The sequence below is a fragment of the Apostichopus japonicus genome, chromosome 9 (genome assembly GCF_037975245.1).
Source record: "Apostichopus japonicus isolate 1M-3 chromosome 9, ASM3797524v1, whole genome shotgun sequence".
NCBI lineage: Eukaryota > Metazoa > Echinodermata > Holothuroidea > Aspidochirotida > Stichopodidae > Apostichopus > Apostichopus japonicus.
The window spans coordinates 34,132,565-34,160,015 of NC_092569.1; the positions used below are offsets into that span (position 1 = coordinate 34,132,565).

The window sequence follows — 27,451 nt, forward strand, 5'->3', positions numbered from 1 at the left end:
GTATATATGTATATATATATATATATATATATATATATATATATATATATATATATTGTGAAAACAATCTGACAGCTATATGAATGATATCTTTGTCAAACACTGACACTAGTTATCGATCAGTAATCGATCCAAGTAATACATTCATTAAATTGACTTTGATTACTAAAAATATTATTATTACGAAGTGTGCATGTTATTAAAATGATCTCTATTGCAGATTTGATGGAGCATTAGTGAAACTGTTATGCCAATACGCATGTGTGTGTGCGCTACGATTACTTACTTTATATTATTTTTTAGTTTAATTTTCCTATAGATATCATGGACATATATAAAAACAAACATCAACAGAGATGTTCATCAATTCCCTAAAGAATGTAGTAAATTATACTTTTACGATATTTAATTATTACTTGCCTACATTGAATTTTAAGTTGGTCGGCTTTCCAAAGGAAGTAAATGATATTGTAATGAAGAAGATGTCTGTCATGATAGGCTGCGGCAAATCTTTCTAAATTATTTTTATTGTTTCAGTTATGCGTATTATCTCTCTCTCTCTCTTCAAAATCTTTAAGGCATGTTTTTCTGTGTCATTGAGAATATACTTAACATACGTATAATAACAAAAATATTTTGAATGTGAAAGGCAATTAAACATTATTTACATTATCGTGAAACTTTGAATTAAATGACCTTTAATTTGCCCCAACCCCAAAATTAGTTTTATAATTGACCAAAGAAATGATTTACACGCAATTTACTTCTTTTATTCCTTAAAACAGACGGATAAAGAACAGTTGACTAATTCCCCATTCACCTCGCCACCACCACCGCCTCCCTACCCCCACCCGCACCCCCGCCAACCACCGCCTTGCGTCACTGACTGCTGGTTATATGAAGCTGATCCATCTAAATAGCTGAAATTGGAATTACCGCTGTCGCTATCACTGGAAGACAAACAAAAATAAGAATTAGTTCCGTTGACTTAAATACATAAGAGTAAATTAAACTTAACCCTGGTCATTGGTAACTTGTCACACCTACACACCAAATTCGTCACTCAGGAAATTTGCTATAAAGCTCATGCGACCTTAATGGATTATTTCTTTTATTAGTGATTCCAATTGTCATGAACTTTAGAACCCAGTGGAAGTTGACAAATGATGCGGCAAACTGGAACCCCAGCCCCATTTTGCCCTATGTATCAGGATAGAATACCCCTCATATGTTGTTCGAACCCATGACAACTAACAATCTGTAAATAAATTTACTTCGAAATGGGCACATTATTTTGCACCAAGTCGGTCAAGGAATGACCCCAGGGCCTCAGATTTAAGCCTATAGGAACGATGTCCCGAAATGTCCCCGGACATATAGGCGAAGGAAGCTATCCGCCGCGACTGCATGTGCGTTTCTCGACTTGCCGTCCTGTGAGTCATACCACAAAATGGTGAATTTCCTTATACGCCATTATTAATAAATTAAATAACTAACTAATAAGGCACAGTCTCAGATCCGAGATCGTATAGTGAACTTAGCGCAAATTTGGCCAAAAGTCGTCATACGCCAGCATGTTAAACCACCAATGACTTTTAATGCCACCCGTGACACACTTCCAACGGGACTGGGTCAGTTTAAATGTTATTGCTAGGTCTACGAGAATACATTTCTATGAAATTTGAAACAAGCATGGCAAGACAAACCACTTTAATTATATTTTCAGGACCTCACACATGCGCATGTATTGTCAGACTTAGAATAGGTCCCATGTGAATGGTGGCTAAAGTGATGAAGGCATCAAAATAAATCAGTGGTTGTTCGTTGAAGTCCTCACGCAAGTTACATCGGTTGCTAGGTGGATCTGCATCTGGTAATCCGGTGAATTCTGGTCAGTGCGTACTATGTAACCACCGTGTACCCAGGTACGTAGCTAAGGCCTGATGATTGGGGGGGGGGGGGGTGTAGTGGCTGAAAAATCCGACTGGATGAGTTTTGAAGCCAGAAAATTCGACTGCTGCCTTGTACCACCCTCCCCCACCCTCGCGCTACTCGTCAACGATACGGTCAGTGTCAGTCAGATACCCAATCTTTCGCGACTGCACTTTTGTTTCGAACTTTTTTTTTCGATACATTTGTACCCACTGGCACTCATTTCACAAACTTATTAACCCCCCACCCCAACCAAATTTTTTTTTTTTTTGAAATTCGGGCAATATGCTGATAACTTTTTGGGCACCTACTGAAAGAAAGATAATTTGCAACGTATTTTTCAGTGGATAAGCTTAAATTATTATTACCATTAATATTGTAACGACTTCCCCAATAATTCTAACCAATATGGAAGGGGAACAACACGGAAAATTATTGTATGTTATCGGCATGCGATGTAAAAAAGCGATGCATGCCTGTATGATATGCACGTCCAAATGTGGAACGCGCGCGGAGCGCTAAAAATTGTGGTTATATTTTTCGGGCAAGTCGTTACAGCAAACACCCCCCCCCCCCCCAAGTCAAATTGGGCTCCTACGCATATGACGGTAACTCTATTAGGCATTTTTTGAGTATTCAAAAATCATACGAAGTTTTGTAACGGTGGAGGATCGCGAGATACAATTCCTCAAAGTGACAAGGGAAACGTGGTAAATATGACTGATTAAGAGTCAATTTTGACAGAAATTTTTCAATTTGTAGGTCATGCACAATCACAGGAATAAATGGATATGCCTAGATAAACTAGAATGCGACAGTCGGAAATTCCGACTGTCGCGCTCCAACTTTTCACCTATCGTCAGTTTTACCAAGTTTGAGGGGTGAGACACCCCCACCCCCCCCCCTCTACCGACGTCCCTGCATGTACCCAGTGTTCTCACTGGGGAGTAAACTCCGGTATCACTCAACAACAAGGTAACATGGGATGCGCTGCCACGGAATATGCTCCCTATTTCATTTCCCCAATATTAGGAAATGGGCGCCGTCTGTGAAACACCATCTACAACCAAACAACAACTATGTACAAGCTTTGGCTCTACCTATGAAGTGCTATCTCTTATGATATTGACGGAGCGCACTAGTTTTCTACTGGAATCGCCTGAAGATGCGGCGTCTGTAATCCAAGGAACCAACGAACTTCTCTGCTAACTCCTTAGGTTTCAACTGGGCTAGACGTTCGCGGTGAATATGGCACACCATCACATGGTTCAGCCTCTGTTGAGTCATGGTGCTCCGTAGCCATGTCTTCAAACGCCTCAAAGCACTTAAAGATCTCTCGGCTTCCGTCGAACTGGCGGAGGAGACGAGGAGCAACCGCAGGAGAGCTTCGACTTCACCAAACATAGCCCGTACCGCTGGATTCATCGACTTGAATATTTATCTATACCGTTCAACCGACGACGACTGGAACTGGCCTCGAAAGAAAGACAGACTAAGCTAAAGATTGTCGGAGAGCTCAGGGTACCAACTCACGAGATCTGGGTGGAATTCTCCATTCAGCAACATTGAGTGATATTCGATGATATGAATCCTGAGATGTGCACAGAAAACGAAATTTACTCCAATTGCGAGTAAAGTTACATCCCCAATTCTACTAGGCAAATGTGAGTAAATTTACGACCACTATGAGTATGCTTACATGGTGTTGGTAGTAAAGTTACTATATAAGCCTCGTAAAGTTACATCCCGAAAACTACCAGGAAATTTGTTTAAATTTACTAGTCGAACCATAAACATACTCAAGCCATGAGTAAAATTACTATTCACTTAACCATTTATGTAATCTTAAGAAATGAAAGCTGAGATAAAATATTGTAGTTTTGTCAATGTTTTATTGAAACAAATACGTATCAAATCAAACGCGTCAGAACAGAACAAAAGAAGGCACACTAAACACATGTACTCAAAAACAGTTAAAGTATTCTAAGACTTGTTAAAACGATATCTTCCTTGAAAGTACGTAAAAAGCAGATGACTTTGATCAATCTTTTCCGTTCATGAAAGACACATAATTTTCTTTGCAAGATATGCTTTGGCTAATTAACTTTATGTATATATACTATGACTTATAAAACGACCAGATATAATGACGAGAACGATAAACACCATTGATTTCCAGTCAATTAAACATCAACGATTATTTGTTTTCGTAGTACAAAAAACTCTGCTTTAGGATGTAATCAACACCAAACATCTTTAAACTTTTTAGATTTCTCCCGCCCATGCACATGTGTACATCTCAAAGGGTTACAATGTTTTGCGTATTGACACTAAATACATTGTTATGATACTAAATTCTAATATGAAACTTTAGTGATTTACTTTTAATATCATCATGGAAAGGTTGACATAAACTTGAAATAGTGATCATTCATTGGCAAGGGTTAACAATTATATATATGAATTAAAGTGCATCAAACATGGATTTGCAAGTGCAGACCAGAACTTTTTCAGCCCATGCAGCAATTATTTATGAAGAATAAATCATTTAAATGAAAGAAAATGGAAAAGAACAGTCAAAACCTTTCTTTTTTCAAAAGTTTCTTTGCATTGGTAATAAAATGAAGAAAACATACACCTAAACTTTGAGAAACAGAATAACCATACTTTTTACACTTTTTTGCTTTCAATTAGTTTTCCATTGTATAGAACTCTTAGTCTATTAAAGTTAAAGCTTAAAGAGCTATATGAAGGTCCTTTGAATCAATAAATGCATAGTTTGTGTTTTTTCTGTTCTGGACTAATATCATTGTTTCAGCCAGCAGTAATGGAGTCTAACATATCTTTGATACTCAATATCAAAGTTAGAGCAAATGAGGGTGTTTTACACTTTGGAGGTACATGAAAGTACCTTTTGAATAAGTGATTGTACACTTCGTGTTGTTCTATTCTTCGCTCCAAGCATGGTTTCTGCCAGCAACAAGGAATTTTTACATTCCTTTGGATACTCCATATCAAAGGCAAAGTATGTGCAAATTAGACAACAAAGAGCATCTAACATCGATTTGCAAGTACAGACCAGAACATTTTCAGCCTGCACAACAATTTCTTCAGGGGCGTACAGATCTCCTTTGTAACAAACTTTTGGGTGTGCTGTAAGAAGTGAATCTTCCTCCTGAAGAAGATAAAATAATTAAAAAAACAAATGAAGTTTCAAACAGTCACAAGAATGTATAAAAATAATTATCATTAGTCTTGAATCAACTTCAACCCTTTTAAACATATCAATGGTTTTCCACATTATTGTCATAAATATATGTTGTGTTTGGTTAAAAAAAAGTGGGCATAATATATTTTTTACAAAGTAGCCAACAATTTATGTTGAGCAATCCCTGAATCAAGTTTGCATTTTGCTATCATAACATACCTGATCTCCAACGAGGTAGGAAGACAGCTTTTCTCCCTTAAAGTAGAACGGTACAAGTACAAGAGCTGTGAGGACCTTTGCTTCTAGAGAAAGTTGAATAAAATATAATGTAGTATGTATTCGCACACATTCCTTTGTCAATAGAGCTCCACGTCTTAGAGGTGCTAATAATATTTGAAAAATGGCACATGGACATTTCAAATATCAGAAAGGGACAAAATATCACAACAAGAAATGTGGATAAAGATTTAATGCTGTAACTTTTTGGCTATTTGATTTAACCCAATTTGTCAATTTTTAAGTCCTTGTGCAAAATCCTGTGAAAAAAACTGTTTCTTCCAAATGATCCTGCAAAAATCCATTAAAGAACTAACACTTCCCAAACTCCCTTGCCAACAGGCCAGAATAATCGATCAACTGCAATAACATGATTTACCTCTTATTTTTGTAGCTTTTATTTGTACATTTATACATATGGTAATAGTACTAAATATGCATCAGTTACTATTAAGTACAGTACATTTTGCATACAACCTCATGTATGCTAACAATTTTGAAAGAGATAATTTGGAATAAGGTGCATTGTCGTTTCAGAAGTTCATTAACTAAATGTGCTTTTTAACCTCTTACCTATTTCACTATGGCTGGAAATCAGCTTTTCATATACATAAATATTCTACATTAGTGAAGTAAAATTACCTTTAGCTTGGTCGTTGGTTAAAGCAGCATTTTGCGTCCTTTTCTATGATTTTTCTCAACCTCACTGACTCCACTATGCCATAACGACATACATAACTAGCTTATCTATTTATATTTTACTTCAAATGGTGGCATAAAAGTCGAAAAAATTGCAACTTTCAACTTTGTTGTTCTCCAAGATATTTTCCGTTGGGAACCCAATAAACCTCGCCCATAATATGAATATTTAAACACTACGAACGTCATTGACAGATACGTAATATAACACCACGCTTGATTTGTGTACAGTCTATATGGCAGTTGTACCAGGCAGTTGCATAACAACTCCCTGGTTGTACCAACGCAAAGTCTTGAATCTATTTTTAGCAACGGCTCATAACTAAACCTGCATCTCTGATTGGTTGAATTCAAACTAGTGGGTTTGGGAACTGAATGCGATTAATTTTGTATGTGGAATACTCGCCAATTAACGTTTTTGGCAGGGAAAAACTTGGCTAATATCTTAATTTGCTGTTTTGTGACTTTATGTATGTAAAAAACTCGATGGACATGTCAAAAAAGTAGAAAACGGCGACCAAACGCAAAATGCTCATGAATAAACATACTATTCACTGATTGGTGGAATTCAAACTAGTGGATTTGGAGATATGAAAACTTTGTCGAGGACACTTTTACTCGTTATCGACATAAATCGTTAATTACTCGCTAATTAACGCTCTTGGCAGGGTGAAACTTGGATGGTATCTTAGTTTGCTGTTTTATGATTGATACATCTAAAAAAATCGATGCACATGTTAAAACGGTGGAAAAAAGCGACCCAACGCAAAATGCTGCTTTAAGTTGGCAATTGCCTCTCTGTAGTTGTTAACAATCGCTTTAGCATTCTTTTTGCTTTGGCAGCTATCTATTAAATATTTAGCATATGCCTCTAAGTTGCTCATCAGAAGATCTTTTGCATGACAAGCATCAATGCTGGGGGTTATTCGCCTCATCTCGATGAGAATCTGTTGTACAAAATGTAGAAGTTCATATTTCAGTAAAGCAAATTTGTAATGAGAAAATAAAAAATTAAAACATATTTGTATGAAAAACAGACAAAAAAGGCTGACACTCCTTGGGTGGCGTGGAGACATGAAACCATTTGTGCATGCCTCTGTCCATGCCATAGAGAAATAGAAGTCTAGATTGATCTTAGTATGAAGCAAATATATAAATTTAAGAGAATATTCCACTGTGTATGGCCATTGAACACCATCTCATTCCCTACTCCACTAATGAACATATGAAACCATTTCAAAATGTTGTTTGCATATCCCAACAAGAACTGTAATGCAAACTGCAAACTGCAGAATGCAAATGTTTTGCAGAATGATATATTTGACAACCAGACAAAGAAAGCAATTACATGGATGTTACAATAAAGATATGATCATGAACGTCATGGTTACATAAGTAATCAGAACCAAAAAGCATATCTATCTTCATGATGCATGCTGAAATGTTACTTTCATTAAGAAAGAAAAACAATGGAAATGGAGAACAGTATGAAACACATCATGAAGTTGCAAGGAGCAAATTTTAACTTGTGCTTTTGTAGGAGGAAGGTTTACCTGTCTCTGTGAAAACAGACAAGGAAATTCTCGCTTCAGCTCAGCTACAGTAGGCTTTTCATCGATAATCCATTTTCTTCTTGATTGAAAAGTTATCTCCATCATCTGTGATATCTTAACTTCATTTTGTCGAGCCCTTCTTGCCTCTTCCTGCATCCACCTATGGAAACACAAATATCAAAGAAATGGAGGTCACACCAACCATGCATTGCAAAACAAAAGGCACCACCGTGTCCTTCTAGAACAAGAAGTCTTGATTGATTTCTTTTATTTTTAAACCCTTGATTACCATTCTGATGCCTATATGGAAATGACACAGTTGAGAATGAGCAAGAAGAGTGTTTCTGTTTTGTTTTTCAGAAGAAAAAGCAGAAGATTTATTAGATTCATATTCAGCCCGTATCAAAAAAGTAAATTACTTACTTCCTACATACTTACTTCTTATGCCTCTGAATACTGGCTGTATCATCTACTAATTGTTGATCATCAACTGCTTTAGCTGGTGTCACTCCACTACTTTTTCTCTTCTTTTCCACTGGCATGTGCTTTCTCTCATTCCTGAACTTGTCCATTATTTTCATTCTCCAGTATTCCTGTTTTAAAAAAAAATAATAATAATTTGTACATAAAAATATTGGATAGTCAATATTGAACATGGATTCCCAAATGTTTTCCCTCAAAAGCCTACCCCCCCCCAACTCTCCCTCTCTCTCTGGCTCTCCATATACCTGTTTATTTAAAACTCCATAATATTCAACCTTCAGTGACCATATCCCAAGCTCTAGAAATATTACACAAAGAACAGATGTTTTCATCAGACTTCCATAGTATTGCTGAAAGTTGTAACTATTTAATAATTGCCATCAATCACGATTACACTTTGATCGTCCAATTAATATAGCTCAAAACCAATGTTGGGATTTCTCAAATTTAAGAGTGAAATCCATCAGCTGTCAAAAGTCAAACTAAAGCAGTTTTTCTGCCAAAATATCTTACAAATATTGATTTTCTTACAACAATTTTGTGGTATTGCTCTACAAATCAATCAATATCTGCCAAGATTCAATATAAAAAAGTTTGAAAACGATATGCAGAGAAAGAATTTCTTACTGTACTTTTGAATGACAATAGGGATGTCACAATTATTTAATCATTGTAATCGAGGTAATCAAGAGAAGAGCTGCACCATTAATCCACCAAAATTCCTTTCAGTACAAGTGTGCAGCCCTGAACCCATATTATGCAAATTTTCAAAAGTGATCTCTTACTACTGGACGGGCTCCAGGGATGGTTTCCTTTCCAAGGAAGGGGTACTTCTCCAATAAGCATCTCACTGCCTCTGAGTAGTGAGCTGACAATGGATAGCTGTGTGTTGATGGACCAAAGGGCAACTATCAATACATGAAAATAACCAATGGAAAAGCACTGCAAGATTTGTGACCACTGTTGAATGAACATCTTTGGGTTAACATATTTTGAGATATTATGTGTGAATTTCTCCATAACCAAAGTAACTGTCACATAAATAATTGACATCATTCAACAACAAATGCTTTGACAATTAAGCTTGTCCATAGTAATGATCCATTTGGTAGACTTGTTTGTACCTGAGTAACAGGTAATTTGACAGTTGCACAACCAATATGGTAAGATATATCCTACATAACTTAGCAACCTCTTTTGTAACCCAACAAATTGTGAGGTATGGTAAGTGAGGGATGGCATCAGTGAAGTAAATCTACTATTAACAAGTGTTACTTTAACTTACCTTGTAAAGCCTGCCATGTAATCAAACAATGTTTGGACTATCTGTCTCCTTTCTCTGTCGTTAGGCATTCTCTCTGCGTTGAGCTTTCCCTCCAACACAACTGGCAGTCTTGGCAGAGCAAATTTGTCTGGCCATTGCTTCCTGTGAAGAAATATTTTGGATTAACAAACCGGTTATCTCCACAGCTTTGCAATTTTATATAAACCAACATCTACCATCAGATCCTTAGCCGTAGCACGAACGTGTTAGTTCATTAACTATGCCATCCTCCCCTTCTACCCCCTCCCCCCTTCATCAGCTCCTCCTGTTGGTTGTTATTTAACCACACCCAGAAGAATGTCCGGTGATGCATCTGGGTCTTGTTTCCAAGCAATCATTACAGTTACTGTTCGATATGTTACAATGATCCTATCAGCAAGTAAAGGTCAGCAAGTAAAGGCAAGTTATTTCAAGATTTGAAAGTTTTCAAATTATAGCATGGGTGTTGATCATACCATTGAGGGTAAAACATTGAAGAAAAGGAACTTAAGTATCTTACATCTCAAGCCATTTTCTCTTGACATCTGACTCTCCGGTACTGCAGTCTTCTTCCACATTCCATGAATGACTAGAACTTGTTGAAGCTGAAGAGATATCTTCAGCCTGAGAGGTTGATTGGCAACTTTCTTTTTGGTGTGCAAGTTGAATCATACTACTTATGAAGTTTTTTGTAGGTGGCTCAATTTGGATTGGAGCATCTGAGAAGTTATAACTTTCACTAAATAAGCTGTTTGTTGAGCTTAAGTCAGTCAAGTTTATTGGAAGTGTATCCTCATGAGGGATGGTAATTATTTGGATTTTTCCTCTTTGTGGTAGCTGATGGATTTCCACATCTACCCAATCATCCCATGTTTTGTCATAAAGTTGAAACCTGATATCCTCATCTATGTGAAATTCACTTCTCACTTTTTCCTTTAAAGTTGATATGTCTTGAACCTCAAAGACCTGCTTTTGTTCTTTGAAGGTGATATGAAATGTTGACATGTTGTTGCTCTTTAATACTGATTTAGTTCACAATGATAACTTCTACTTCACACGCTCTTTTTAGGACAAAGTTAATTAATGTTGAAAACCCAATTAAGCTGTAAAATACGATTGTGTTTTTCCCTTCAAAAAAACAGTCTGTAACATCTAGGTTATCTTTGCTGCATTTTTCAAGGGCAATGATAAAACATGTACCATTTTTAAAAGCTAGGGCAAGTTTTGGCATGCTTATTTTTTATAGAAGATGAGGCTTTAGAAACTGCACAGCCTGATGAGAAAAAAAAATGATATAAAATGTATCAAAATGTGAAACTTGTTTGTGCTGATTATGGCTAGAGTACTGCAAGGCTACCCACAAACTTAAAATACCAAGCAAAAAAGCAACAAAAGGTCTCCTCGCCTTTTTGATAAGTATGTGCACAATGGCTTACAGGCCAGCATACTCTTGATGCAACTTGTACTTCATTACTACATAGCTTTTAGTACCAACTTTGTACATTGGTAAAGCATTGTGATCAAGAAAACTCCTACTCTGAATGATCACTTTTCTATTTGACTCTACAACAACATATGCATGACAATTCCTATCAAAGCACTCAGTATCCATTTCATGAATAATGAAGTAACACTCGCAATTGTGAAAAAAACACAGTTTGATTAAGCCAAATTGGCACATTCTCTCAACTACATTCAGGATAACACATGCTCCAGAATCATATCTCACCCCATTCAAATGTACAGACATTGAGACATATACCTCGTCACATTCCCCAGTAATTTTCAAAATGAATGGTGTCATTTCAGGTGATAATTCACCAATCTTGATCATTTCACCTTGTACCGGTAAAGTGTTCTCTTTTCCCAAATCTGAAGTTGACATAATGATACTCTGAAATATTTGGTGTCTCTTTGCCAGGGTATATGTTATATTTTTTAAATTTTTAGTAGCCCTTGAGATATCTTTGAAGTAAGAATGTTTTGATTCAAACCTCAAAGTCCAAAAATGTGATAAAGGTCCAAATTGCATCATTTGTTTGGCATAGTGGGTCATAAAATGCATTTTGGGTGTAAGATGTGAATTTGGATATAGCTCACAAAACAGCTCTAAGCAATCTAAAACCACACCATTGAGGTAAACACATGACTGTTTGGTCACACTAGGACTAGTCACAAGGTCCACAATGTCAATGATATGTAGCAAAAGTTGCCACTTTTCATCTTTTTCTTCAATGTCATTTGAAAACATCAAGAAAAAAAGGCGCATCAAGCACCACATTTGACAGGCTTTTTGCCTTACCTTAACTGAAGAGCATGACCAAGATAATGTAGTGGGTTTGTTTGATTTGTCAAAACTTGCATATGGAAAATCATTGATCCTCTTATTGATTGTTTCAACAGAAATTTGACCTGTCTGCACATATGACGTCATCACAGTGCTCAAAATTTTTGGACAAACGCCCTCAAACAAGTCATGAGCTATGTCTGGTGGTAGCCCATCAATTACATGAAAATAATGAAGGGAATTCAAAGGCGAATCCAGCTTCACACCATACGCAGTTGACATTTCGCTGTCATTTCGCACTCTGCTCACATGAATCTTATGGGCATTGACTGTTCTTTCCATATGACTTTGATGAAGCTCATTTTTTCTGAGACTTTCAGATGTGCACATACAAAACCTGCACACACGAAAACCTGAGAAAGATTCTGTAAATCCCCCTATGAAATGACTGGCTAAATTATCTGCTATGACACTACAAACTGAACCATAAAATTTGTGTTCTACGCCATGAACATTTACCTGAATTCCATGTTCCTCTAGAATGTTTAGATCATCCATGAGGGGTTTGATAATTGTATCCAAGCCATATTTTTTCATTAATGAACTTTTGCAAAGCCAAACTAATTGAATATGGTTCACAGAAGATCGATATTTTGGTTCAACATTTCCAATAAACATGTACATAGCATTAACTTTATGGGTACCAGTGTATGTCCCTAGAGGATTTACAACCTCAAAATCATCTACATATAAGTGAATTTGAATTGCAGTTGAATGAATTTGAAAAAGTCTACTACATTTAAATTTGGCTCCATCACAATAGTCCATCATAATATCTGGATCCCTAGATGAATGTCCATTGATAACATGTGCTAAAATTTCAGCATTTAGCAACATAGACTGCAAAGTACCTAAAATAGAAACATATTCGAATGTTTCTTTCTTGCCAGATGCTTCAAATCCAAGACAAATTTGTAGGGGATCCACCATATTCAACTGTTGTCTACAAAAGTGAAGTTGATGATTCTCACTAGCCATGTGTTCAATGGCTTTACGAAGTTTGTTTTCCTTTAATACTCCCTGAATGTTAGGACAATCTTTTATATTTACACCCATTGCAGCTAAATCAGTATTTATGGCATTTTCAATGTCGAGAAGATTTGAAACAAAGAGTTTATTATATTCACTAGCAACTTCATCTAAAATTGTCCGAGGTAATTTGTGAACTTCTCTCAATTTTAAAACATGGATTGCATATGGAAATAGATACTGGTTTTCAAGTTGATTTTGGAGGTGAGAACTTTGATCTGTTATGTTTGCATCATATTCTAGCATTTCAGAATTGGTATCTTCATGATCGCAATGCATTTGCATGTTTGCTTCCTCAGACATAGCCAGTGTTTCATCCAAATGACAATTATTATGCACCCTTTTCAGATGTTTCTTAAATGAATCAATTTTAACATAAGTCTTTTCACAATTTTTTATCCCGCATCTTAGTGAAAAATTTTGCTCATGAGAGTGAATGGAGTGTAAATGTTCTAAGAGTTTGTTGAACCTTCCTGTCCAAAAGACCGAACATTTTGGGCATTGGTAATTTAAATTCCACCTATTTTCTGCCATGCTTACTTTGCGTATGTTTGGCTCCTTTTCAGGACTGTCGTTCTGCAGTGTTTATGAAAATCTGAAATGAAAAAGAAACAGTTCATTTCAAAACATCATTAAAAAGAGCGTACGAAATATGTTTTCCAGCTATTTAAAGATAAGACTGTCGATAGCAGTATACTGACTGATTAAATGTAACTTGGTATTATCCAGTAACACCTTTCTATGTAGGCCTAAAACATTTATAAAATCACATTTAGGCATTAGCATCAATGGGCCTATATTTAACTAATGGCTTTAAATTCAAAATCATGATTCAAGGCAGTTTTCTATACTGATGGCTACAATGGCCTGTTGAACAGAGCATGCTTTCAAGTGGCCTATGGTGAAAGTCTATGATACAGTTGAAGTATAGGATCAAAATCCTCGATAAAACAGGACAAAAGAAGAATTTTTTAGCCCAAAATTAGGACAAAAGTAAGACTTTTGCAAGTAGTCAATATTCATCAACGTTTGCAGCACTTCATGAATATTTTAGGCAATGGCATTGTCCGTTGATTTTCACATTAATATTATAATTTTTTTTCAGTCTTTGAGAAGAATAAAGTAGTCTGAATTAAATTAAAATAAAAAAACAAGTAGAAGGAAGCTTCAAAAAGTAGGAGAAACTATTAACTGCTGTAAATTAGGCCTATATGCATTTTAAAACTCTGAGACATCGATCAGCATCTGTTAATAACATCAAGGACATGACAGAGCTTTGACTAACATCAATAATTTTATTATTCTTCCCTCCTTATCATCAGAATATGACAATTCATCATTTGATGTACGTTTCTCACTAAATTTCATCCAGCCTAGTTCATCATGATCAACTACTTCATACTGGTACACTTATGAATTTAGTGAAGGATTTTGTAGCAATGGTGATTCAACTAAGCGGCCTGTGTATTGACTTCTGTGGTCTATTGTGACTGCAAGAATAATGAAGGCTTTTAGTTTAAGGGGTTGGTATTAACAATGGCAGACCTATATAATTTGAATGAAATTAGGCATATAGGCTAAGCCTAATTTTCTTCAAATGCCTAGGTCTAGTGCCTGACTTTCACATTTTAAAAATAGTATATTTCTACCTCTGTTGACCCAATGATAAGCTACTTCTGCTTCTCACCCGACCTTTACTAAATTAAGAGTCATGTACCCTATTAAGCTAATATTAATAAGGTAGCCTAGATGATGTTCCAACTTCCAAGTAGCATGGCAATTTGGTTGTTCACTTGTTCTTATAATAGGCCCTAGGCCCCTAGTATTATTTTGTTTTTAACAGTACATCTGTAGTTATAACAAGTATGATCTCTTTCACAATATTACCCTATAGGGCCTACTGTTAATACCCCCCCCCCCGCCCCACTCTGCTTTGGCAGGGCTAGGGCCTGCACAAACACAATCAAATTGCTACTCGTTAGGATTAAGTAAGGCTGGACTACACAGAACCACATATATCATTGCAGTCATAAACTTTCGGCTAAGTGGAACAATAGTACTAGTAGTAGCATATGCAGGTCATTTCTTAGTTGAACAACTGCCACACTGCTGTTCACAACGTCAATTCAGATGGCATATGCCTAGCCTAGTCAATTCTTTTCGCCTAGTCTATGCCTACTTACACGTAGATGTAGGCCTAGCCTACAAAGACTACGGGACAAAGCTGCCCAAGTAGGCTATCCTAACGTTACAACTTACAAGTAACCTTGCAAGTAACTGTCACTGACTTTACGTATCAGTCTAGTAGCTGAATGTGTTGATCAATATAAAAATGACCTGTGCTGTTGGATCATCTTTTCAATAAAATACTTACTCTTAGATGCTTAACGAAACACCACAACTTCGTAACTTCGTAACCGTAACTTCGTGAGCGTGGTATAAGGTAGTGCGCGTGAAAGTGACGTATTCATCGTACGAAGTAGTAGTCCTTGAAAGCGGCGTGTGAGATTATTCTAATACTAGTAAAGTTAAACACGAACGTGTACTTAAACTCTCGTTGTTGTAAGACATTTCTGAAGCGATTGAGTAAATTTACCATGGTCAAGGGTAAACTTAAATGTGCGAATAGTTTTATCATTTGAAGCTAGTATTATTACCTCTAAAGCTCTAATTCTACGTTTCTTGCGTGGACGAATGAGTAAATTAAAGCATGATGGTACAAATACTCACACAAACCTAAGCAAGCTCGTTCAAACACACAATATGTGAACGAATAATAGTTTCGACACTCATTTGTTAAGTAAATTTACTCTCAATGAGTATTTTTTGTTTTCTGTGTGTAAGCCCAAACCAAATATACACTACTCTTTTTCCAAATGTATGGGGGGGGGGACATTTGATATTGTTTTCCCCACCCATCGAAATGTGGGGGGACGGTTCCCCCCCCCCCCCTTGGATTGACGCCCATGCTTCAGACTATTTATATCCATTTTGAAATTATAAAACAATCAAGTTTAAAAATGAAATTTTCATTTCATTTATTTGTTTTATCAAAACGTACATATATTTAGCTAGTATATGTTAGTTAAAACTATTATGACGTAAATAGCAAATGGAAGTGAACTAGAAATCTTTGTAGGTTTATCTTTTAGGTAACTAGCTGTATAACACAGTTTAAACTAATACATATGGACAATATGTATATGTATATATATAAATATATATATATATATATATATATAAATATATATATATATATATATATATATATGTATATATATATATATATGTATATATATATATATATTTATATGTATATATATATATATATAAATATATATATATATATATATATATATATATTTATATATATATATATATATATATACATATAAATATATATATACATATATATATATATATATATATATATATATATATATATATATATATATATATTGTAAAAACAATCTGACAGCTATATGAATGATATCTTTGTCAAACACTGACACTAGTTATCGATCAGTAATCGATCCAAGTAATACATTCACTAAATTGACTTTGATTACTAAAAATATTATTATTACGAAGTGTGCATGTTATTAAAATGATCTCTATTGCAGATTTGATGGAGCATTAGTGAAGCTGTTATGCCAATACGCATGTGTGTGTGTGCGCTACGATTACTTACTTTATATTATTTTTTAGTTTAATTTTCCTATAGATATCATGGACATATATAAAAACAAACATCAACAGAGATGTTCATCAATTCCCTATAGAAGGTAGTAAATTATACTTTTACGATATTTAATTATTACTTGCCTACATGAATTTTAAGTTGGTCGGCTTTCCAAAGGAAGTAAATGATATTGTAATGAAGAAGATGTCTGTCATGATAGGCTGCGGCAAATCTTTCTAAATTATTTTTGTTGTTTCAGTTATGCGTATTATCTCTCTCTCTCTCTTCAAAATCTTTAAGGCATGTTTTTCTGTGTCATTGAGAATATATTTAACATACGAATAATAACAAAAATATTTTGAATGTAAAAGGCAATTAAACATTATTTACATTATCGTGAAACTTTGAATTAAATGACCTTTAATTTGCTCCAACCCCAAAATTAGTTTTATAATTGACCAAAGAAATGATTTACACGCAATTTACTTCTTTTATTCCTTAAAACAGACGGATAAAGAACAGTTGACTAATTCCCCATTCACCTCGCCACCACCACCCCCTCCCCACCCCCACCCGCACCCCCGCCAACCACCGCCTTGCATCACTGACTGCTGGTTATATGAAGCTGATCCATCTAAATAGCTGAAATTGGAATTACCGCTGTCGCTATCACTGGAAGACAAACAAAAATAAGAATTAGTTCAGTTGAAGTAAATACACCATAACCATCTAATATAGTAACATAATAATGTAACTCAGAATTTGCGTTTGGTAAATATCTGATACATAGGTTGATAGAAGATAGCTTTATGTAGTCTACCTAACAATAACACACACCCTCAAAACTTATAAGCAGTAGGAACATGAAAATATCTTCACAAATTCAATGGTATCAAAGTTCTGGTCATGACAAACAGTTCAATACCCCAGCCCACTGGCGGATCCAGGGCCTTTGTTTGTTTGGGGCCAAAGTGGAATTAGAGTGATATGGGGGAGGGGTCTAAGGGGAGGGGCAGGCGCGGCGGAACGGAAAAATGATTGGGGGGGGGGCTAATGTGTGGACACTATTTAAGCGGAGCGCCACCATCAGTTGGCGGGGAGCGTACAAGAAAATTTTGGGTTTTTTCAAACCCCCAGATGGCCGGAAACGGCACTTCCCGAGTGTTTTATGCTTCGAATACCTACCCCTAGAATATGGGTCTCAAGCCTGCAATTTCTCAGATTGCACGAAAGTCTGTAAAAACATTGTAATTTGTATATTCGATGGTGTTTTAATAAGAGAGTAGCTATTACTCGAAGTGTACTCGCAAAGACGTTTTTGAGTGTAGTAAGGGCAGTGGCGGAGCTAGGGGTATTGGTTGGGGGGGGGCAAGAATAGTCTGTAGGGGCGCTTTCGACACTATCTAAGCGGAGCGCCACCACAGGTTGGCGCGGAGCGGTCAGAAAATTTTTGAGTAAAGACACTCCCTAGATTGCAGGAAATCACCCTTTCGGGCCTTACTAATTTGCAGATAAACGGAGAATAAATAGGTGTCGTCGCCATTTTGTCGGAAAATTACACCAACAGAATATGACAAATGTCAATAGGTATATGAGAGCGCAATAAAATAGTCAATAATCGCGAATAAGTAAAAAAGTAGTGAAAAGCTGAAAAGGGCGCCAGCAGTCCATTTGAGTCCGTCAGGGGGGGGGGGGCATCCGCCCCTGACTGTATATATGGACGCTCCGCCACTAAGTAAGGGGATGTTGGAGAACTGGCTGAAATGAGGCAAGTCATTGGCCTAAGACGAAGTTGTGTTACGCTTACCGGTACTCCGGTACTCACACTAACTTCTTCCACTTTTCACGGGGTGTGAAGACGCGGTTGGGGTGACAATGTGGTCTATAGCCAGGGGACGGGCCGAGGGTCCCCCAGCAATTACTAACATTATTACACCTATATAGTTTACGTGTGCATCGGACAGATCGACAAGTATGCATTGAAAAATGGGCAGATGCACCTTTCGGAACCTTGGTAAATATTGGGGGGGGGGGGCTTATCATGCATTTGCCCCCTCAACTTTTTCATTGGAGGGCTGAGCCCCCCAAGCCCCCCCCCCGGTTCCGCCGCCACTGGGGAGGGGGTGCCCCCTCCCCTTTGGAAAATTGTCTATTGCTGAATGCCCTCAGATGCAATTTGGTGCGACAAAAGTGTACAATGGTGATGTTAATTTACTTCTAAAAAAAATGTTTCCCAGGTGTAATTTTCTAAAATATTTATGAAACAAAGTTGGGATCATCTTTCTCAAGAAATTTTATTTCTCATAGGTTATAAATTTCTTACAACCAGCCTGTAACTGCAAAATGGTGTTAAACTGTAATCCTCATGCTCATACATTTACATAGCTCCCAACTCTTGAGAAGGCAAATGCTGGTCCATGCCACGAATCGCCGTCCTGGGGGAGGGGTATAAGGGGAGGGGGTGTCCCCCTCCCCTTTTGATTTTTTTTGGAATCCTGGTGATGCCTACATGTAAAATGGTGGCACTTAGAAAGGCTTTTGTCACCCAAAATTTTCTGAGAAATATGCATTTTTCTGTGTGTAACATCAATAAATTGAATAGTAGGTGATAATTCATTCTTTCCCGTGGCATGAAAATGTTCGCTGCTCGCCCCAATGAAAAGAAATATAGGCTAATTTGAGGTTCAAATGATGCTGTAAAGGAGGTTTTATACTCTATTATGCTAAATGCTAAAGAAATGATGGTTGCTAAGTCAAAATTTGATGCAAATTTTTTTATGTATACTTGACAATTACAATGCGGTTTTTTCGGACGCTTGTGCGGGTCAGCGGGTTTGGGTGTTAGAATGCGGGTCTAATTCCCGCGAATTGCGGGTCAGTTGGGAGCTCTGCATTTAATTTTAAACCAGAAAACGAAAAGGTTTAGACTAGTCTACCACTGCTATTCCTCTCGATTTTTTTAATTTCCAATCATATGATTTAGCGGATGTTCGGAAACACTTTTTGGCTCACCTTTGGGGGGGGGGCCATGGCCTCCCTTGGCCCCCCTTGGATCCGCCAGTGCCCCAGCCTATAGCTGGTTAGGTTAGTTCGTCCAAGTGAATGAGGAAGTCCATGGTTCTTCTAGGTTCAAAATGTCACAACTCTTTCTCATTAACAAAGACAGTTACTGGACGTATATTATAACGCCAAAATAGAGATAAGCTGTTGGTAATATTTTCGTGACTTTAATGGCGGTAGTTCAACTTACATTCAGAACATTGGATGAGATCATACGTGCCAAGATTGTCTGTAGGGCCAGGTACAGCAAAATATTACCACTCTGGAAGAAACTTGTGGCTGTGTTAGGCTCTGCATTGTAAAAATTGGTTTAGAAGCGTCAACTGAAACATGTCTTCATCACTTTACCTGCCATTTACAAAAGTCCCCTTCTCTGGACAGCATCAGCTCTCCTATCTGTGCCCTCCCAACTATCTGTGCCCTCCCCTAGCCCTCCACCAGCCCCCTCCCCGAAATAATAAATAAATAGTATAAAATTCTGCCTACGGTCTCACATTAATGCATATACTTTAGATATAATCCACGTATCATAACACTTGCTATTTGTCAACACAAACATTTCTTCATCACTTTATCTGCCATTTAAGAAAAATCATGCTTAGGACAGCTATATATTAGCTCACATTTGTGCCCTCCCCCCCCCCCCCACCCCAAATAATAAATAAAATAGAATCAAACTCTGGCTATACGGTCTCGCATTAATGAGCACTTTAGATATAATCCACGTATCATAATACTTGCCACAAGATGGTTCTTCATCATACGTCCAGTTACCATAGAGACACACAAAACTGTCGTCTCCTTTCAACGTGGATCCTTGCGGACATGAACAGATTATTTTTGTTCCATTCTGGTAAGAAATTCCATCATCGATCGGTGGATTCGATTTAATTACCACATCTGACAGATTTAATTGGCACGACTTGGCTGACAAAAAGAAAAGGAAGATATATGATGGTATAGCGTTTGAGTTAAGGTATACAAATACAGGGATGTGTCCAGGATTTCCTGAGTGCCGGGTATACTGATTGGAAGCTGGTCACTTCGCCCAACAACCATTTCGCCCAACTGCCATTTCGCCCAACCTTACCATTTCGCCCAACCAGCCTGGTCATTTCGCCCAACCAGCCTGGTCATTTCGCCCAACCAGCCTGGTCATTTCGCCCAACCTTGATTAAATATTATACTTTACTAAGGAAACGTTCGGGAATTGTTAACGTTACAGGATACGAACCGAATATTAAGGAAACTTGAGGAAGGATCATTGTTTAAGGGGTTAGGTTTGATAGGTTTGATAGGAAACGTTCGGAAATTGTTAACGTTACGGGATACGAACCGAATGATTAAGGAAAGTTGAAGTCGTGGTTACATTGATACAGTGGTTACATTGATTAAATATAATACTTCAATATTACGGACGGGCTTTATATTTTAAATTGTTTTCAATTTAATAAGGAAACGTTCGGGAATTGTTAGTCGGTAGGATGGATCAGTGTTTTAGGGGTTAGGTTTGATAGGTTTTTATGGAGACCAATTCCCCTTTGTTTGTATAACATTAGATTAACACTATGTAGAACTAGATAAACACCTAACTGCTGTGAACAATACCCTTGATTAATGCCTGGCGGACTTGATAAACGCTTGTCCGAAGTCATCAAGCAGAACAATAGCTGTGGATTAATAAACCACGAACAAAAGGCCTCCGATAACGTCTGGTTTTAAATTGAACTAGTGAAACTAGAAAAGGTGATATTATTCCACTCCGATTCCCCTTTGTTTGTATAATAAAATAACTTCCAAAGTAATGTAATCCTCCCATTATACCCGAAATACTGCTCAGACTCCGATCGATATCGAACGAACATCACTTTATTTACCAACCACGAGGTAATATAGCCCAAAATAAATCAAATTTAACTAGTGAAAAAGAAAAAGTAATATTATTCTGACTGAATATGAGTAAAACAATGGTTGGGCGAAATGACCAACAAGGTTGGGTGAAATGACCAGGCTGGTTGGGCGAAATGACCCGGCTGGTTGGGCGAAATGGCAGTTGGGCAAAATGGTTGTTGGGCGAAGTGACCAGAAAGCTACTGATCGCCGTCCTGGGGGAGGGGTCTAAGGGGTCCCTATGGCAAGCCGTTTTAACATTTACCTCGTTATTCTACTTAAACCAGTTCCACTTAAGTAGAATACAATTAAGCTTAAGTGAAATTAATTTGAAAAAAAGTAGAATGGCATTTTACTTAAGTTTAATTGTATTCCACGTAAGTAAAATTACCACTTTATTTAAGCTTAAGTTAAATTCAATTTCACGTAAGCTTAATTGTATTCTACTTAAGTAAAATACAATTCTACTTAAGTAACATTGAATTTAGCTTAAGTAAAAGTGTCATTCTTTTTCACTTAAGCTAACTGAAGTTTACTTATGTAAAATTGTATTTTGCTTAAGTAGAATACATTTAGGGTTAAGTGAAATTGAATTTAACTTAAGCTAAATTGTATTCTACTTAAGTAGAATTGTATTTTACTAAGTAGAACACAATTGCATTTTACTTAAGTAAAATTCAATTCTACTGAAGTAAAATACAACTTAGCATAAGTGGAATTGAAGGATCGGTCGTATGGCAAGCCGTTTTAACATTTACCTCGTGCGGGGAAGTGGTTGGTCTGGGGGAAGTGTTTACATGGTACCATGCCTTGTGGTACTACTACTACTAGTACCACTGCTTGGTGGTATACACAACGAAAGCTGGATAAGTATGGCAGTATCGGGGAATGGCCGCAAATAGTTACGTAACTAATACGTCTTGAACGTGACTCTATAGGTCTCGCACCACAATTAAATGTTCCATTGACTTACACACTAAACTCGTCACTTTCTAGACCTGCCAAAGCATAGATGGAAGTTTTCATCTGGTATATCCTACCATGGAGGTAAAAACAGATCCTACCCACCACATGATAGCTGTGATCTTGGCCTATCATGGCACTTGCAAACTTCCATAAAATGACCGTTTAGATTTTGGGCTAGAAGAGGAGCAAGTTTAGCATACTGAACCCTTCCATCTGCTCGTTCGGAGTAAAATCAACATTTAAGCAAAGATTTTCTAAAATGGTTTATATCACCTTCGATCCTCCCTATTTTCACACCATCTGTACATTAAATTATGCTATCTTATATAAAGGCAGAACAAACGATGACAGTAAATGATTACATGCTTAAACAGGCTTTACGTTAGGTACCTTTACCTCTTTTCTGAGCGAATGAACACGTGGTGCGGTATCTATAATAGTATACAAAGTCGGACTTCGCGGCAATACAGTGACGCAATGAGTGGCATACCGATTGACCAATCACATTTCACTTAAGCGTAATTCTATTTCACTTAAGTGAAATAGATTGACCAATCACATTTCACTTAAGCGTAATTCTATTTCACTTAAGTAAAATGCAATTTAGCTTAAGGGAAATTGAAAAGCCATTTTGCTTAAGTAGAATAGCATTTTACTTAAGTAAAATTGAATTTTACTTCAGTAGAATTGTATTTTACTTAAGTAGAATTGTATTTTACTTAAGCTTAATTCAATTAAGCTTAAGCTAAATTGAATTTTACTTCAGTAAAATACGATATAGACAAAAACCGTTTGAACTTAAGCTAATATGAATTCCGCTTAAGTGGAATACAATTAAGCTTAAGTAAAATGCAATTCTACTAAGTGCAATTCATTTCACTTAAGCTTAATTGTATTCTACTTAAGTGGAATTAATTTTACTTAAGTAGAATAGAGAGGTAAATGTTAAAACGGCTTGCCATATGTCCCCCTCCCCTTTGAGAAATTTTTCAATTTTTGTAGGAACTCAGATGCCAAATTCTAGCACTTGTGTAGCTTTTTAAGCACATACACAAGTACTGCTAAGCACATACACAAGTTTCGCTAACAATTTACATTTTTAATACTTTTTTAGTGAAATAAATTACGTACCTGGTAAAAGTTATTGGCTTGTTTCAAAAAGATTTTACAAGGGACCGATTGAGAACCGTAAGTAATGTTTCTCGCATGCGTAACTGATGCATTATTAGTCTGTATATGATTTTGGCATAGGCTAGGCCCAATTTATGTTGAATATATTGTTAGGAATGTCGGGATTTTAGATGAAAATAGTGCTGGGCGGGATTCACGATTTTTAAGACAGTGCTGGACGGTAATTTTTATTGCTGGGCGGGCCGCCCAGCGTGCGTACATCCCTGCACATAGTGACCACCTCAGACAATATACACTCTCCCCTCTCCCTCTTTCCCTTCACCATTTAGTATCCCGTTGTATTTGGGAATCTGCTTATATCACTCTGATATTTTTAAAGGAAAACTGGTCGAATTTGACTCGATTCGTGTGAAATATGACCAGACTGCCTGGTCTGCCCCTGAAGTCCTATAGACAATTCCAAATGACCTGATTCTTAATCAGTTCCAAATGACCTGATTCTTAATCAATACAACATGAATGACCATATTTTCTGTGAGCACAATTGGATGTCCTTGCGCACAAACGCGTGTAGCCAAGCCCTAAGCAGTATGGCGTAAAGGCGTGTGGACTTAGTGTGTGTGTGTGCGTGTCCATATATAGACACGGTTTGTTGTCCGTCCGTATGTAATGAATTTAATTTTAATTTTTAGGTTTACAATCTTGTTCAGGGCCAAGGCCTTCTCACACGACTTTACAACTTAACCCTGGTCATTGGTAACTTGTCGCACCTACACACCAAAGTGTGCACAATTCAATCAATCTCTCCTGGGGCACCACGATGCACCACAACCACGTGTCCCCCGGGGGACTTCCCATAGGGTGCAGCCACAAACCCGCGCAAACAACTGTATTTACAAGTTACCTAGCAAGTCCCCATTTATACACTTGGGTGAAGAGAGGCAATGGCGATAAAGCGCCTTGCCCAAGGACACAACGTAATGATCTGGCCAGGGCTCGAACCTGTAATCCTTAGATCACAAGTCCACTGCTTTAACCACTTAACCACAACGCCCTCACGTGAATGCTTAGCGGTGGATACCCAAGTTTCAAAACTCACTGCTATGAATCAGTGGCTAAGTTGTCACCAAGGGGTTCTCAATCCGAGGCCAGTGGACCTTCTCCAGTCCGCCGGGAAAGTCAGTGAAAAAACACAATCTGGCAACAATCTTGCACTACTCGGGTATGCTGGCGGGCCCTCGACATCTTAGGCTTTGGACAGCCTACTGGCCTAGCCTTTAGATTACTCAATCTAACCATTGCAGGATTTGGGGTTCTCTCTGATTCTCCCCTGGCCCATAGACTGGACCATTAAGCCTCAAGTGGTAGGCTAAGGATTTGTTTCGCTTTCTGGGGGCGAGGGGGAGGGGGCATTCACCCAGATCATTGTTTTGTTCTCAAACTCAGTACCGTAACGGATATATTAACATAACGTACGTGATACTTTCAATAGAGAATTTTGATCAACGACATAACAAGAACGTTCAGCCTAAACTTTGGGATGTTAACGATTCGAATTATCCCATGGCGAGAACCTTCCATTTAAAACGTGTATCCCCGACCCTACCCCCCCCCTCCCGCACCTCCCTTCTCCCTTTTGTACCCCATTTCAAGTAAGAAATTTGAAAGAGGTTTATATTACTCGTTGGTTAAATGACACCACAATGTCATCACATTAATAGTAAACAACACAAATTCAGTTCATGGTTTCCTATTTCTCTACATTTTCTCCATATCTGTGCAGGGATCTGGCAATTTTGTGGTTGATGCGTATCATTTAAACTACTTCCCTCCCTCATTTTTCCGTCCCTCCCTCCCCTGCATCCGCTGCCCCAACTTCTGTCACTCTATACCCTCCCTTCCTCTTCCTTACAAATCTTTAGTCCCTCTCATCAATATACAAGAAAATTGAAGTTCAATCACTAATTTGGGTGCAGGGGTTGTTGCACAACAATAACACCCATATAAAACACAACACTTTTATTTTTATACCTTCACACTTCAATTGGTCCAGTTCTTCTCCCCATGAAATATGGCCTGTGGTGGGCCTGCGACTACATTCGAAAGAATCATTGGTGTTTGAGCGTATGTAGCGCTTATCCACACACTCACATTCCAACGTGGATTGCAAACCATAACACGGTGGTGCTGTATTACCTCCCCGTGTTACCTCTGTACATTCAACATTAGCCTGCGTCAGTGAAGCCTCGTCGAGGAAACATTGGGTATATTTGTCGCATTCTGATCAGATATAAATATTATAATATTTAACACTTTTTTAATATTCATGGCTGACATTGTTTACCGTTTATCATCACGATAGTTTAGTATATACCAATTATAATTAATTAATACAATTATATTACAATTTTTTTAAATCAATTTACACATCGGTGATAAGAAAATAAGCACCTATACACATAGGCATAGGCTGGACGCATAGGCTGGACACATAGGCCAACATGCTGGTACTCTAAGACAAACCAAAATATATTTGCTTTCCATCTATACTAAGTTTCTTACTATGATAGAACTCATGCCTAAACAATCTTTCAATAAACTGTCTTCCTCTGCTTAGTGTTTGTGCAAACTTCGTACCTTGCACAGGGCAGGTACAGCTCTACATCATCGTCGTATGATACATACAACATTCTACCTATGATACGAAGTCAGCATTGTGAAGCAATATATAGCAATATTGAGGTCTTTAATTAACGTGATTGGTGCAAACTTTCAGACATCTTTATGTGACTGATTTAGAATTCATTAATACAATAATCAGGCTTCTTCTTTGCGATATTTTGTATTCAGCTCCTGAAACATCTCAGGCATATGGACATATACACTGGTATACCGTTTCCCCTTCCACTTCCCATTACCAATTCTTGTACTTTTCGAGTACGTTTATTAGTAATGGTATTTCGATTCCATTATTCTGTACTCACACTGTTAAGTCCTACTCTCATTGATTTGTACTCTTCATTATTATGTTCTCGTACTCAAACTCGATAACAGCAACAACAGATCTGGTACTCGTACGGAGTATACTCATTACTTTGTATACTCGTAATTTAACTTAAAGCATTGCAGACTACTAGACTCATGCAACCCCGCAGGTTTGCCCAACAACTTCCCTAAATATATGGGGGGGGGGGGGGGAAGTGGTGCCATCTTATACCTGCTGTATATAACACAAACGTTTGCCTCTCCCTTGCGAGTCCGGTTCAAGGCTACCATCGCACCCCCATACCCTTCCACAGTGCAATAAAAAAAAACACCTAGTCATTGGCCAGTTTTTAAGGTAACACATTCATGGATCTAACATTGATAGTGTTAATTGAAGCAATTTTTTCAGAAGAATAAGAACTTGAAGGAATGAAGTCGTAGTGCTAAATATAACTTGACATTTCATAAAAGTAGCCATGATTGTTTCTAGTTTTCCAAGATGCTTTTTGTAGCAGTCAGCTGCATTGACATATCAGTCCTTCACGAGTTTGCAAATGTCCTGTTAAAGGCCTACCCAGAGCCGTACATAGAGAATCTCTATATACAGCTCTGGGCCTACCATCACAATATCATTCCACTGTGTCACGTGAGTAAGAACTCAGTGGGGAAACAGATACATTCATGAATAAGATCTAAATATTATTAATGTGGCTAATTTACATTCAGTAGGCTAAACTTACTCGAGTTTTGGCTTCCAGCAAGCGGAGAGAAAGAAGAAAAAGAGATAAAAAGAAGAAATTTCAGGATAATATCCATTCTCCTTTCTCAGATATAGTTTCCCCGAGACCAAGATATTTCGGAAATCTGTCCTTTTGAACGAGGATATAGCTAACGCGATAATACGTGT

At 37.4% G+C, this 27,451-nt stretch overlaps 2 protein-coding genes and 1 long non-coding RNA gene across 5 annotated transcripts; all 3 read right to left on the reverse strand.

The window, feature by feature from the left end:
• Nucleotides 1–850: 850 nt before the first annotated feature.
• Nucleotides 851–27,451, reverse strand: LOC139974212 (uncharacterized). Of its 3 annotated transcripts, none has more exons than XM_071981208.1 (5): nucleotides 27,285–27,451; nucleotides 25,591–25,839; nucleotides 20,314–20,499; nucleotides 19,763–19,863; nucleotides 851–950 (listed from the first exon to the last, which is right to left on the reverse strand). In XM_071981208.1, the coding sequence occupies exons 1-5, from the start codon at nucleotides 27,358–27,360 to the stop codon at nucleotides 948–950; spliced, it is 615 nt and encodes a 204-aa protein (XP_071837309.1). In that variant the 5' UTR covers nucleotides 27,361–27,451; the 3' UTR covers nucleotides 851–947. The 3 variants fall into 3 exon arrangements, with proteins under 3 accessions (XP_071837309.1, XP_071837308.1, XP_071837311.1); XM_071981207.1 differs by lacking the exon at nucleotides 851–950 and adding an exon at nucleotides 16,263–17,184; XM_071981210.1 differs by lacking the exons at nucleotides 851–950; nucleotides 25,591–25,839 and adding an exon at nucleotides 16,263–17,184.
• On the reverse strand, nucleotides 4,504–6,080 carry LOC139974213 (uncharacterized). The gene is made up of 3 exons (XR_011795422.1): nucleotides 6,059–6,080; nucleotides 5,360–5,442; nucleotides 4,504–5,107 (listed from the first exon to the last, which is right to left on the reverse strand). It is a non-coding gene; the product is annotated as an uncharacterized lncRNA (long non-coding RNA).
• On the reverse strand, nucleotides 6,853–15,664 carry LOC139973827 (uncharacterized). The gene is made up of 8 exons (XM_071980701.1): nucleotides 15,205–15,664; nucleotides 13,371–13,425; nucleotides 9,975–10,727; nucleotides 9,437–9,577; nucleotides 8,937–9,033; nucleotides 8,107–8,261; nucleotides 7,669–7,828; nucleotides 6,853–7,062 (listed from the first exon to the last, which is right to left on the reverse strand). Exons 3-8 carry the CDS (start codon nucleotides 10,457–10,459, stop codon nucleotides 6,853–6,855), a joined length of 1,248 nt encoding a protein of 415 aa, XP_071836802.1. The 5' UTR covers nucleotides 10,460–10,727; nucleotides 13,371–13,425; nucleotides 15,205–15,664.

Bases quoted from the DNA above. Each gene is read 5' to 3' on its own strand.
- LOC139973827 (XM_071980701.1), bottom strand. From the start codon at position 10,459: ATGTCAACATTTCATATCACCTTCAAAGAACAAAAGCAGGTCTTTGAG. The intron at 9,578-9,974 runs GTAAGATACTTA...ATTTCTTCACAG, and splicing joins AAGAGAAAATGGCTTGAGAT to GAAGCAATGGCCAGACAAAT. The intron at 7,829-8,106 runs GTAAGTATGTAG...GTGTTTCCATAG, and splicing joins AGTATTCAGAGGCATAAGAA to GTGGATGCAGGAAGAGGCAA.
- LOC139974212 (XM_071981208.1), bottom strand. From the start codon at position 27,360: ATGGATATTATCCTGAAATTTCTTCTTTTTATCTCTTTTTCTTCTTTC. The intron at 20,500-25,590 runs GTATAAAAATAA...TCTTTTTGTCAG, and splicing joins GGACCAATTGAAGTGTGAAG to CCAAGTCGTGCCAATTAAAT. The intron at 19,864-20,313 runs GCAAGTATTATG...TTTACAATGCAG, and splicing joins TGATGAAGAACCATCTTGTG to AGCCTAACACAGCCACAAGT.